Source organism: Salvia splendens, chromosome 16 (assembly GCF_004379255.2).
Source record: "Salvia splendens isolate huo1 chromosome 16, SspV2, whole genome shotgun sequence".
Classification (NCBI taxonomy): Eukaryota; Viridiplantae; Streptophyta; class Magnoliopsida; order Lamiales; family Lamiaceae; genus Salvia; species Salvia splendens.
This window is the reverse complement of record NC_056047.1, coordinates 6,201,777-6,215,533: the sequence shown is the minus strand read 5'-3', so window position 1 is coordinate 6,215,533 and position 13,757 is coordinate 6,201,777. Positions and strand designations below refer to the sequence as shown.

Sequence of the window (13,757 nt, the reverse complement as noted above, 5' to 3'; positions counted from 1 at the left end):
TGATTAAAAGAAGCATAGTACTCCACAAATTTAAGATAGAAAAAGTTTATCATTTTTCATAATGAAAATACTACAAAAATGAAAAAATAAAAAATAAAAATAAAAAATAAAACTAATATGAGATGCAGCACCCGATGTTTTTGGGTATAGAAACACAGACTATATGATCTATGTTGATATTTGTGAGAAAGATCAAATAATTATCGCAACATATTAAAACTTTGGTTGCAAATATTTTTTGATTGTAGCCTTTTGAATATGGTTGCAAGTTGCAACTTTGCTTGCAACTATAAAATTCGATTTAAATTAAAAAATATTAAATATAAATTCTATACTACTCCACTACATAAAATTTATATAATCTAAACTACTCCATATCATACAATTAAAGCCTAAATTAAAGCCCAATTATATACAATAACTATTCCTTTAAACCCTAGATGAATGTTGCACCTCAATCTTTCTCCCTCTCTCCCTTGAACGGCAGATGCCAGCCTCACTGGGAGGAGTTTTTGGTTCTGCAACCCTAGCCACACTCACCAGCCGTCTCGCCACCTCACCCGCCAACTGCCTCGCCGCCTCACCTACAGCGCAGCCTCGCTGCCCCGCTTGCACAGCGGCGTGGTCGGCGTCAGCTTCTCTATTTCTCTTTCCACTCCTTTTTCTTCTTCCCCTGCAGGTAAATATTGGATATTTGAATTAATCTGGAGATGGACGACGTGGCTGCCCGGTAGCCGCCACCGTCGTCATTCTTCTCTCTCTCCTTCATCTTCTTTTTCGTCTTCTCACCTCTCCTCCCCATCTCTCTCGCTCCGGATACCTCACTTTCACTCAGCCAACCACTGCCTTGCCGCTGCCACCCCTCCTCCCTCAGCTTTGCCGCCGTCGTCACTCGTTGTCGGAGCTGTCGCAGAATTCAAAGAGCTCTGCTATGTTGCAATCAAAAATAAAAAAAATCAGAAAATTAGTCCACAAACGCGCAGATTCAATTAATGGTGTGTTTTATATAGATGTTTAATCTTCTTTGAGAAGTAAAAGGGTAAACAAAATGTGCAGACTCAATAGGAGCTCCCTCTTTTCCGTCCAATAGTTGTCATTTCTCAAAATGACTAAAAGGATAAACAAAATAGCTTCACATTTTCCCTCCAAAAAGGATAAAATTGTCTTTTTTATTAAACTGTCACACTTTAGATTAGTATAGATTATAACACAAATTGGATCCACTCTAATTCACATGTTTTTTCAACGAGATTTTATGATTCAAGGTTTTTTTATTAAGTACTCTCCCCGTTCCATAGTAACGGAGACATTTCTTTTCGATATAGAGATTAAGAAAAATTGTGTTAGATGAGTTAATAAATGGAGAATAAAGTGAAAAATGAAAAAGGTAGAGGGATGAAGAGAGAATAAAGTAAGAGAGAGTAAAGTAGGTGTGGAAAAATGTGTTGACTTTTAGTAAAAAGAGAAATGACTTTATTATTATGAGACGTAAAAAAATGTAAAATGACTCTATTACTATGGAACGGAAGAATTTGATTTTTTGTCCAAAAAAATTGTGACCTCGACCAACAAAGAATTTAATAAATAATTTAAAGCAAGAATTAATTCAATAGATATTTATGCTTTGCATAATTTATGAAATTTGAAAGTGATGACACTGAAATATTATTATATTTAGAAATTAACTTTTTTAAATACAGAGTACTGCTTATTTATTGGGCGAAATTAGAATGGCTAGGATTTTAAATAATTTGGGCCTTGGTTGAAAATTGAAATGTGCCTAAATCGCCATAAAAATTTTAGGAGCCCAAAACATCGAGATGATTAATAATAATCACAAATGAATTAAGCTTAAGCGAGCGTAATCCTTGTTAGTTTACTGTTTTCACCAGCAAGTCTAGTGCTGCCGTTTTTCTTTGAAGCAATGCTACTGCTTTCTCTGGAGCAAATTCATGGCAGACTATCTCCTTATAATCAATCACACTATATTCCTTTAGCTAAAACAGATAGCTTGATTGTTCAATTATAGATTTTGGAACATTTTTCCGCCTTATGTGGTGTTTGTAACCGTTTTTAAACCTTCTGCCCCAGCTTCTGGCGGTGCGCCACAGCGAGGAGGGGAAGAAGATATGGTGATTGCCTCCCAAATCAGCCGCCTCTTAATCCTCCGCCGCTTCGACGCCCTCAAAAGCCTCTCTTTCACTTTCTCCGACCTCCTCGTCAACGCAGTCCTAAAAAGTCTCAAGCTTCATCCAGTGTCGGCGCTTCACTTCTTCGACCTAGCCTCCAAACAGAATCACTTCAGACCTCATTTCAAATCCTATGTGAAGATCGTGCATATCTTGTCAAACGCTCGGATGTTTGATGAAACGAGGCTGTATCTACGTGGCCTCGTGGAGCTAACGGAGAGAGACCAGCTTCCGGTTTCTTTGATTTATGATGAATTGGTGGCTGTTTTTAGAGAATTTAGGTTTTCCGGAACCGTTTTTGATATGATGATGAAAACTTATGTGGAGAGGAGGCTGGTGAAGAATGCCTTGTATATGTTTGATAATATGCCTAAATGTGGTCATTTGCCGAGTCTGCGATCGTGTAATGGTTTGCTGAGTTGTTTGGTTAGATTCAAGGATTTTCATGTTGTTTATTGTGTTTATGATCAGATGATAAGAGTTGGGGTTGCTCCGGATGTGTATACCTGTGCTATAATGGTGGATGCTTACTGTAAAGATGGAAAAGTTGCTAGAGCACTGGAGTTTGTGCTAGGCATGGAGAGTATGGGATTGAAAATGAATATTGTTGGCTATAATAGCTTGATCAATGGGTATGTGGAGAAGAGGGATATGCAGGGGGTGGAGAAAGTGCTGGAGTTAATACGTCAGCAAGACATTTCCATGAATTTGGTGACGTATACGCTGTTGATTAAGGGCTATTGTAAAGCTGGGAACCTTGATCAAGCAGATAGAGTATTTAGACAGATGAAGGAGGGCACTGGACTCGAATTAGTTTTGGATGAAAAGGTCTATGGGGTATTAATTGATGGATATTGTCGTAACGGGAGACTGGATGATGCTGAGAGAGTTAAGAATGAGATGTTGAGTTTGGGATTGGGAATGAATATGTTCATCTTCAATTCTTTGATCAATGGATACTGCAAACATGGTAAACTTCGTGAAGCGGAGCTTGTTATAGTGAGTATGGTTGAAGCTAATTTGAAACCAGATGGTTATAGCTACAATACGTTATTGGATGGATACTGTAAAAGAGGAATGATTGGTGAAGCACTTAAGCTTTGCCATAAAATGACTAGGGATGGTGTATATCCAACAAACATAAGTTACAATACTCTCTTAAAAGGTTTATGCCAACATGGTGATATGAACGATGCATTGTCGCTGTGGGAAATGATGCTCAAAAGAGGTTTGATTCCTGATGAGGTTGGATTTAGTACACTTCTCCATGGATTTTTTAGCAAGGGAAACTATAAAAAAGCTTTCACATTGTGGAAACATGTTTTAGCAAGAGGCTATGCAAGAAGTACTGTTCTGTGCAATGCAATGCTCAATGGGCTTTGTAAAATGGGAAAGATGATTGAAGCAGAGCAAATTCTTGAAAAGATGATCGGAATGGGTTGTTTACCCGATGGGGTGACCAATAGAACCTTGATTGATGGATATTGCAGAGCTGGAGATATTCAAAGAGCTTTTCAAATTAAAGAGGCCATGGATGCGGAGGGTATTCCTGCTTCCCTTGAGATGTATAATTCTCTGATTCAAGGATTATTTCAAGCTCAGAAATCAAATGAAGTGTCACATATGCTCTCTGAGGTCCATGCAAAAGCACTGAGCCCTAATATCATTACTTATGGAGCACTAATAAGTGGTTGGTTTAAAGAGGGAAACCTGAAGAAAGCTTTTGATGCATATTTTGAGATGAGAGGCAAAGGCATCTCCCCGAATGTATATATATTCAGCACAATCATCAGTGGGTTAAACAGGCTTGGTCGGACGGATGAAGCAAATATGTTGGTACAGAAAATGGTAGATTTAGGTATTGTCCCAGACCTTAAACAGTTTTACCAGTCTTTTAACTTCAACGCGCTGCAGACAGAAGCACAGAAAGTGGCAAACTCCCTTGATAAAAGTGCTCAAATATGTACAATTCCAAACAAAACTCTATATAATGTAGTTATATCTTGCTTATGCAAAAGTGGAAAGATTGACGATGCAAAAAGAGCTATTGGTGATCTGTTGCAAAGAGGCTTCACTCCAGATGAGTTTACATACTCAACCCTTATCCACACCACTTCCATTTCGGGTGCTATTGATGAAGCCTTTCTTTTACGGGATGAGATGATAAAAAAGGGTATTTCTCCTAATGTAGTAATATATAATGCTCTTATAGATGGCTTATGTAAATCAGGAAACCTTGACCGTGCATTGAGGCTTTTCCATAAACTTTACATCAAAGGTTTAGTTCCGAACCTCATCACCTATAATATATTAATTAATGGATGTTGCAAGAGCGGTAGCACCAGTGATGCCTTTAAACTTCTAGGGAGAATGATAAAGGAAGGGGTTGCTCCTTCAGTTCAAACATATTGTGCATTTCTCAGTAGTCTTTCACGGCAAGGTAATGAGAAAGAATATGTGAAACTTTTAGATGAAATGCAAAAGGAGGGCCTTGCCACGGATTCTATTAGGCATTGCAGATCATTTGAAGGTAATAAGATTTTCCAATTTCAATACTATGTACTGGCTTTCTCGTATTTAAGATACCCATTTGCCCCTGCATGCTTACTGTGTATTATTATGCTTTCAAACGTTTGAAATTACTCCAATTTTTTTTATGAAGATGTTGGTGTTGCTGCTGAAGCACTGAGCTGAGCTTATGACTTATACTACAAGATAATGTCGTTCATATGCCAGTCTCTCTTGAAAGAGAAGGTAAGTATGGAACCCTTTTGGTGGGCAAACAGCCAAAATGTGGCAGCTCTTGGCTTATATATATGCATGTATATCAGTATCTATAGACATATATTTCGCTCCTGCCAATGTATCTCTATAAGATATGCTCCATAACAATATCAAATTATTTTACTTCTAGAAGAGAATGCAGGCTCAGCATTTTTCATTTTGTCCAATAAATTGTTACTATTATATTAACCATCTATACAACCCATATGAGTAGAGCCCGTTACTCCAGCCATAGCTACTGAATCAATCCCCATTATCATTGGGAATACATATGTTGTGTTTTTGTATTTAAGTACATTATTACCTAGTTCAGAAGAATACTTTTGCTAGGATGCAGGATTTTGTATTCAGCAATAAAGATATAGTGTAGTGAAGAGAAGTTTTGCAAAGTTTTATTTTACACAAGCTGTCCTGGATTAAGTGATTATATATAAAGATGAGGTAACATGGAGAACAAACAGCAGTCTGACCAACCCTGAAGTTGTGGTAATGGCCTAGGGTGATGGTGTCAAGGAAGTTCATTACTCTTAAATGGAAAGCAAAAATATAAGTAGAGGGTCGAGTCAGAATTGCAGTAATTGCCAACATTGATAGTTGCGTTTCTTTCTTCTTTGTTTGTATATGACCTCTTTCTTCTCTGCTTCCTGATGGCATAGTTCATTGCTTTGTATTCTTCTAGAACTTCATCCAATTTTTTGACGGCAGGTTAAGGCTTTGTGGTTTTGCAAAATTTTCAAAGGTTCAATGTGATTGGAGATATGGAGCTGAACCAATGGATAATAATCCATCTACTTCATGGGTAAACACTATTACATACTCCATTTATCACTTTTTCATGAAGGTTATAATTTCATCACACGTTTATGAAATTTCTTTCTTTTGCTTTTTCCAGTGTGTTGATTGTTGATTCTCAAGTTTATCGTGTACGAGAATGTTCTGTCTCAATGTTTTTGGGCACTAGTCATGCTCTAAGCTCTACAGTTCAATTATGCAACAACAGAATGAGTTAGACTTAGGTTGTATTGACTTGAATGAATTAGGGTGCCGTATCCGAGAATATAATCTCAAAGTCTCTAGCACTGTAACGCTATTCACCCTAAGGATGTACACCAATTGTGATCTGGGAGATTTGAAAATTTGTATGTCCAATCCAATAAAAAGGGCTGCAAGTTGAAGTTTTTTCTATGACAAATCACTGATATCTTTTCAGAATACTACACTGTCCTTGGTGGTGTTGCATGAATTACATCTATAAAAACAAAAGGAAAAAAGAAAGAAAAAGAGAAAAAGTATAATTATATTCTCTTACACATTAAATCCTTAGGAGAAAACCTAATTTATAAAGAAAAAATGGTGCAGGACTCATGTTCAGTGATGGAAGACATAAACCATGAAATTGCTTTATATCTTTCAGAAGAAGATCAGAAAGGAGCTACTGTTATTGGTGAGTGCTTTGAAATTTGTGATTTTTGGTTTAGTTACACACACTTAGTTCTGGATATGGATCTCCAGTTTGAGACGCCCAAGGACAGGAGGAACCACAAGCTTACTGAGCCTAATAAATTGCTACCTTCGTCCAAAAAAAATAGACCAATTTTACCATTTTGGGGTGTCCGCCAAAATTAGATCAATTCTAAATATAGAAAGTTTTAAACAAATACTAACCCTACACATCATTCTAAATGTGGACCCCACGATCTACTAACACTACTTCCACCACCTTTTCCCTCATTCTCTATTACTTTACCAATTGCGCATTAAAACCCGTACCATTTACAACTTTGTCTATTTTTTGTGGACGGAGGTAGTATGAAGGAGTAACAGGTATCGTTATTTTATATGGCCCTCCAAGGATTTTGATTTATTTTGGATTTTGAGCACATCAAAGTTCTATTTTAGTTTTGAATTTGATTATTTAAATTTGAACTTCAAAATGCATTCAGGTTACTCACTGGATCAACTTTTATCTCATAGTTTTTCTAGAAAGTGTATACTTGGTAACTTGATAGCAGTTCCGAAGTCTTAGAGGAATACAACATGCTATCTGAGTTTTCTGGCATTCTTTAATTGTTTTTTTGTTTCATCAGTATCCCAAGCTTCAATTCGCTTTTGTGTTTAATAATGTCTTTGTTTTGTGTAAGGCTATCGAACTTGAAGAAGATATCAACATCATCTATCTTCCTCATCAAGCCAGGGAGCAAGATCTCCATTCGAGAAGATTGCAACTGATGCATCTGTGATATATGGAAATGGGTATAGAGCTGGTAACCAGGCAGTGCTCAAATACGGCTTACAGAGGACCCTGGATCTCATCCGAGAGACAGGAAACTTTCCTCAATGAGTTTGGATCTAACATGGAAAAACCATTCTTCTTTCTTTCATTTATTTCCTTGTGATTTGTGAAGTAGTATATTTTTGGCATTTCCATGTTTTAGCAGTAAGGCCTTCCCGTAGGACGTACATATCAGTAAAGTGGGTCCAGTTACTCCATAGATGAGGCATATATGCCTTTGGAGTAGTACTGCTGGAGCCGATCACGGATGAATTCCCAGTTTTTGAGCAGGACTGCAGGGTGGAAGAGGAAGACTTGGTCCAACAACGATAGCTGCTCGGATGCAGAAACTGAGCTATGCCATCTCATTACCTGTGGTCTCGCTTAAAAACTGTTTGTCACATACCCTCAGATCAACCACGAGGTTGTATTGATTCTTCTGAAAATGCAATCTAAGGAGTCAGCAAACTGATTCCCCCTTCATTGATGTTCATATTAATCACTCATACATGAATTCAGACAGTTATAAGCCAGTTTTGGTCACTGAGAAGAATGTGAATTTCATCTACTTGTAGTAAATGTAAACATTTTAAGCTATACAAGAAACTCTAATTTGAAACTGCGCCATTACATTCACAAACTTACCCTACATTTTATGCTTCAAGTTGTAACCAAAATATTATTTCTTGCAAACCGTTACAATCTCTAATTGAAACCCACAATATTCCGAATGGTCAAATTATCGTAAGAAGTTAATTTTCAATCAAAATAATGAATTCTTAAATTGAAGGATCACATATATTACTATATGTTTGTCGCCTCTTTACCATTTGTGTGGTATTTTCACAAATGAGTTGGCATGTTCTACACTCATTTTCATATTTCTGTTATTCAAAACGTGAAATTTTTTTCCAGTTATTTAAAAATTCCCTCAGTAATTTTGGATTAGTTAAGTAAATAATTAACCAGTAAGGTGATATAAAGTGATTTTACTTTTTCTTATAGAATAGTACAATTTTGATAAGTGTAATCGTGATACTAGAGAAAAAGTATGGCTTACTTCAACCATGAATTTGACTTTGTTTGCATCTTTTTATAGTTAAATATTGACAGGTATCATACAGGGACTTTATCTTTTTTATACGGGCATTGTAGATGAAGGAAAATAGAGTCGTATAAACGGCAAAACGCATTAAATCAATTCTTATCTCGTTCAATTTTGGTAACAATAATAGTCCTTTAAAGTATCATTTTTTTTATTTTAGTTATTCCACTAAAATTAGTTTTACTTATCTTATTTATTCCTAACAATATTTCAGTCATTTTTTCTCATTTTTATTTTATTAATTTTATATTAAAATTCGAATGATTTATTGTATGGAATATGAATTATTTTATAGACCACCAGTATCGGTACCAAACCACGGCGACCTAGTAACATATATTGTCATGGAAATTTCATTCAATTCTCTGCAAGAGAACTTATTTATGGCAACATTCCAAAATATTAATTGGATGATTCTGACCACTCACCTCAATTACATGACCAAACTATCTGATTTTATTTTATATTTCCTTAATACTAATAATTAAAAAAATTAATAATAATGTGAGGAGAATTTTCTCCAATTTTAATACTACACCTCAGAAGAGTGAGACAGAATCAACCATTTTATAATAGTATGATATAATTAATCCAAAAACATCTCGGAATAAATAGGACTATTTTGAAGTTATTAGGAGTACTAACGTTTTTGCCCTTAATGGTAAGGTCATCCGCAACGCATTCCTTAGTCGTCTCTTATCTCGCCCCGGCGAGACGAGACGGATAAGAGACGGCGTTGCAGCCTTCCGTCTCCATCCCGTCTCAGAGAGACGCCCGTCCCGGAGGGACAGCTCGCGAGACGTCTCGCCACGCACGTTGGCGACGTGGCGAGCTCCGGTTCGTCCATGACGCCCACTAGCCGGCCCGCGAGTGGGCGTCGTTTTTATCTGAAAAGATGTTTTTTTTAAATTCAGGAAACATTCAAAAATTAAAAAAACAATCCCAAAAAATATACTAGCCGTTTATAGGCGTTTTTTGCAAATTTTTTATTTATTTTATTTTTTAAGCCTCCAATCACTTCTATAAATATAAAATCATTCCCACAAATTAATCCACTATAAAAAAATATGTTTTTTATTTAAATTATGTATTTTTTTTAGGATTTTATTAATGAGGTTTTAAATTTTTTTAGAATTTTAAGTTATAATTTTATTTTATTTAATGAAGTGTGTTTTTATTAATTAAATTTGTTGGAAATAAAAATAAAAAATAAAATTGAATGAATAGTTAAGGGATGAGATGGTTAATAGACGGATAGGGTTGCAGGTGCTGTCTCTTAGTTAAGAGATGGAGTAAAAGTATAGTGAGGCCCATGAATAATTAAGAGATGAGACAGTTAAGAGACGGATAAGAGATAGCGATGCAGAATTGAACTGTCATAATAATATCTTTTGACTCAATTAAAGAAAAGCCCATCTCATAATATCAAGATTTAATACGAAGATTATAAATTCCACCCTCAAAATATCTCCCTATTTCATCGACAGCGTCCCTTCAACCAATCTACACCTGCCATGTCACCTATTCTGCCACCGTGGCACTGATTCCGCAAACACTATATTAAATGAGCCTCCCTCCCTCCTTCCTCACTCCATCTCAGCTCACCCCCTCACATGCAGAACTGTTAGTAGAATTGGGGAAATTAGATTTGAAATTTTCGTATACAGAGGATTTCGCATCAATGATGTCTAGGGTTTGGTGTCTCCTTCTGCTGGCTTCGGTGGCGCTTGTGGCGTCTCCGGCGACGGCGACCGAGGAGGCTGAAAAGGTGTTGACTTTGGACCACTCGAACTTCACCGATGTTGTATCCAAGCACGATTTCATCGTCGTCGAGTTCTACGCTCCTTGGTAAATTCGTTGTTACTTTGATTTACTATCTGAGTTGATCTGATCTTCTCTTGCTTTGGTTTTTAAATGTGCTGTGTTTGAGATCGGTTTGACTTTTGAGTAAGCGCGAGCTTTGATAATTGATCTGTATTTTTGTGCATTGACGCTTTCCTTTTTATGATTCTACGTTTTGCTTCACTAGCGCGTTAGTTTTATCGATTAGCAATTGTGTTGTGATAATCTAAATGATTAATCAGTTAGTGTCTTCCATTTCCTGTGTATGCTTTGAGAAGCGAATCTGAACGTAAAGAGAGGGAAAACTAGGTATCGTCATTTCGTTTAAATTATCTCTCTTTTATGGACATTCTGAAATTTCTCCTCTTTTATGTTGGGATCTACCAGTTTTTCCCTCCATTTTTTCGTTTTCAATTGAAAATTTTAATATCTTTGAATTCTTGGAGCGGAACAAAAGAAAGTTGAGCAGAATGAATATATTTGTGCTTTAGATTACAGTTTAAAAAGCTATGTGGATTCAGAATCTTTGAGAAATAAGGCAAACATACTAATTAGCTTTTTATGTGAATTTGAGACTAAATGCTATACATGAAATGATTATCTTTTTGCAAAAGAATTTTTTCAACATTTAATAGTATATGAAACTGGGGCCACCTTCAGTACATAACTGAATTTTATTTATTTTAAGTTTTTCTAATCCACATTTCCCTTCTTGTTTGTGTTAACAGGTGTGGACACTGCAAATCTCTGGCTCCAGAGGTGACCATCCTCCCCTTGCTGTTTGCCGATTCAAGCAAACACTTAATTTCACTTCTTTCTTTCTTTTTTCTCTTTTCCTTGACAGTAGGTACTCAATATATAAGCAACTCCTAACCATTCTCTTGTTTATGAATTTTCTTAGTATGGAAAAGCTGCATCCGTACTGAGTACCCATGAACCCGCCATTGTCTTGGCTAAAGTTGATGCAAATGAAGAAGCAAATAAGGAGCTAGCTACTGAGTATCAAATCCAGGGTTTTCCTACCCTTAAAATCATAAGAAATGGTGGAAAAAACGTCCAGGATTACAATGGTCCTCGTGAGGCTGATGGCATTGTCGAGTACTTAAAGAAGCAAGCTGGTCCTGCATCAACTGAAATTAAATCAGCAGAAGATGCCAGCAGTGTTATTGATGAGAAAAAGATTTTTATTGTAAGTTATTTTTTCATCCAACTAAACCTGTCTTCTTTCATATGTTAATCCTGAGCCGCTGATGAATTTAGTATTAAACCACTAGGTTGGAGTGTTTCCAAAGTTCTCTGGGGAGGAATTTGAGAACTTTAAGGCTCTTGCTGAGAAGTTGCGCGGTGACTACGACTTTGGTCATACCCTTGATGCTAAACTCATTTCTCATGGTGAATCAGTCAGTAAGCCCACCCTTCGCTTACTCAAGCCTTTTGATGAACTTGTTGTGGATTCCCAGGTATTTCTTGATCAAGAAGCATATTCCCTTCTGTTTTGTTTAAACCTTTCTTTTATGCTTCTTTAGAAAACTTGGTTCATAAGAAGCTATTCCACTTTCATTTGTTTGCTTTAATAAAACTGTGACAATAATATGTTATTTCAGGACTTCAATATCGAAGCATTGGAGAAATTTATTGCGGCATCTACTGTTCCAACTGTTACAGTCTGGAACAATGACCCTGCTAATCATCCATATATTAACAAATTCTTTGAGGGTGGTAGCTCAAAGGTATCATTTATTGTCGTTTGATTTTCTATTTCAGTTTTATAACTTTTATTGGTATAGTTTCTTATACATCCTGTTGATTTCGACAGGCCATGCTGTTTGTTGACTTCAGCAAAGACAAAGACGCTTTTGAGGCAAAATATAAGAATGTGGCAACCCTTTACAAGGGGAAGGGCATCAGTTTTCTGTTGGGCGATGTTGAGTCTGCTCAAAATGCATTCCAGGTAGTCATTTTCTCCATATGCATGTACCAATGTTTTACACTCTGTGCTTTTGAAATTATCTGTTTTGACACAATGGTATTTCTATGTTTATGCATGGCAGTACTTTGGACTTAAGACGGAACAGGCACCTGTGCTCATCGTACAGCAAAATGATGGACAGAAGTATCTCGCAGCAAACGTAGAGCCTGATCAGATTGAGTCGTGGGTGAAAGATTATTCGGTACTGAACATGTTTTTAGTAATTACAATTTCTTGGGGTTGATTCAGATAGCTTTAATTTGCTGTGCATGTCATATTGTGAAATGTTTAGAAGTATGGGTTGCATCTTATCTGATTTTTCATGTACTTGATAACAGGAAGGGCTTGTGAAGCCGTTCATAAGATCAGAACCTATTCCTGAAGTGAATGATGAACCTGTCAAAGTGGTTGTTCGTCACAGCCTTCAGGATGTCGTTTTCAACTCTGGAAAGAATGGTTTGTGCTCAAGGCTTCTTCTTTTTTGCCTTCTCTTGTGGATTTCTCACTGTTTATGCTTGTACATTATTATTACTATTACAAAAGTGTCTTTATATCTTAGAAAATTTGCTTTGGCATTATCTTTAATACTTAAATTGAGAGCTTTAAGGTAATTCCAAGAAATTCTATAGTTTATCTCAATATACATTTTAATTAAATTCTTATTAATGTTGGCAGCACTATGGTAGAGCATCCTGTTAATAATAATATCTCCATCTTACAGTTCTACTAGAGTTTTATGCACCTTGGTGTGGACACTGCAAGAGCCTTGCCCCAATCTTGGATGAAGTTGCCATCTCCTTCCAGAATGATCCTGATGTTCTGATTGCAAAATTTGTAAGATTTTCTTCCCATGTCTTGATTTGTAGTATTGAAAACTTGTTGTGGTAACGCTTGCTAAAATTATCTTCAAACTACTTAGTCGTTCCCTCCATTTGCCTAATGTGATATATACTATAGTTGGCAAAAACTTTTCCTTTTCTTGTGTAACTGTTTGTTCGATCGATTGTATATGAACTGATTCTCATAACTAAACCAAACCTTCTCATTCCTAGAATTACTTGTAATATATCTGTTATTTCAGGATGCAACTGCAAATGATGTTCCAAAAGACAAATTCGAAGTTCAAGGTTTCCCAACACTGTACTTCAGATCTGCAAATGGTAACTTGTCGCAGTATGAGGGAGATAGAACGAAGGAGGACATCATCAACTTCATCAACAGCAACCGCGATGATAAGTCTGCCAAGTCATCCTCCTCAGTTGAACCTGAATCCGAAGCAGTAGATTCTGCTAAGGATGAGCTATAAAGAGGTATGTACATCAAAACATCACTTCAAAATTCTCTTATTCGATTACTCTTGGCTACTTCAATTGACAGCAGCTATTTTCCTGTGCAGGCTAGTGTCGAATGAGAGAACTTCTGCAGCGGATTTTGTTCATTACCAGTTCCTTCCTTTTTTCTACTTTCTAGCTCAAATAAAATCTGGTCTTGTTCCAGTTCCAATAGTAGGATTATTTAGAGTAGTAGAAAGATCCGAGGCATGTAGTTGACATCAATTATCATTATCTATATTTGAGTTTTGAAATATTCTCCCAT

At 36.4% G+C, this 13,757-nt stretch overlaps 2 protein-coding genes across 4 annotated transcripts; both read left to right on the top strand.

Moving 5' to 3' along the window:
- Nucleotides 1-1,886: 1,886 nt before the first annotated feature.
- On the top strand, nucleotides 1,887-7,872 carry LOC121771986 (putative pentatricopeptide repeat-containing protein At1g19290). Of its 3 annotated transcripts, XM_042168892.1 has the most exons (6): nucleotides 1,887-4,467; nucleotides 4,555-4,719; nucleotides 4,852-4,943; nucleotides 5,679-5,772; nucleotides 6,333-6,417; nucleotides 7,115-7,872. In XM_042168892.1, exons 1-3 carry the CDS (start codon nucleotides 2,130-2,132, stop codon nucleotides 4,881-4,883), a joined length of 2,535 nt encoding a protein of 844 aa, XP_042024826.1. In that variant the 5' UTR covers nucleotides 1,887-2,129; the 3' UTR covers nucleotides 4,884-4,943; nucleotides 5,679-5,772; nucleotides 6,333-6,417; nucleotides 7,115-7,872. The 3 variants fall into 3 exon arrangements, with proteins under 3 accessions (XP_042024826.1, XP_042024824.1, XP_042024825.1); XM_042168890.1 differs by having other exon boundaries at nucleotides 1,887-4,719; XM_042168891.1 differs by lacking the exon at nucleotides 7,115-7,872 and adding an exon at nucleotides 6,486-6,730 and having other exon boundaries at nucleotides 1,887-4,719.
- Nucleotides 7,873-9,899: 2,027 nt separating this feature from the next.
- LOC121769762 (protein disulfide-isomerase-like) lies at nucleotides 9,900-13,748 on the top strand. The gene is made up of 11 exons (XM_042166516.1): nucleotides 9,900-10,198; nucleotides 10,921-10,951; nucleotides 11,094-11,381; nucleotides 11,467-11,652; nucleotides 11,797-11,922; nucleotides 12,009-12,143; nucleotides 12,244-12,363; nucleotides 12,500-12,617; nucleotides 12,883-12,995; nucleotides 13,243-13,471; nucleotides 13,558-13,748. The coding sequence occupies exons 1-10, from the start codon at nucleotides 9,915-9,917 to the stop codon at nucleotides 13,465-13,467; spliced, it is 1,626 nt and encodes a 541-aa protein (XP_042022450.1). The 5' UTR covers nucleotides 9,900-9,914; the 3' UTR covers nucleotides 13,468-13,471; nucleotides 13,558-13,748.
- Nucleotides 13,749-13,757: the final 9 nt, after the last annotated feature.

Bases quoted from the DNA above. Each gene is read 5' to 3' on its own strand.
- LOC121771986 (XM_042168890.1), top strand. From the start codon at position 2,130: ATGGTGATTGCCTCCCAAATCAGCCGCCTCTTAATCCTCCGCCGCTTC. The intron at 4,720-4,851 runs GTAATAAGATTT...TTTTTTATGAAG, and splicing joins GCATTGCAGATCATTTGAAG to ATGTTGGTGTTGCTGCTGAA.
- LOC121769762 (XM_042166516.1), top strand. From the start codon at position 9,915: ATGAGCCTCCCTCCCTCCTTCCTCACTCCATCTCAGCTCACCCCCTCA. The intron at 11,923-12,008 runs GTATCATTTATT...TGATTTCGACAG, and splicing joins TTGAGGGTGGTAGCTCAAAG to GCCATGCTGTTTGTTGACTT. The intron at 12,618-12,882 runs GTTTGTGCTCAA...TCCATCTTACAG, and splicing joins TTTCAACTCTGGAAAGAATG to TTCTACTAGAGTTTTATGCA.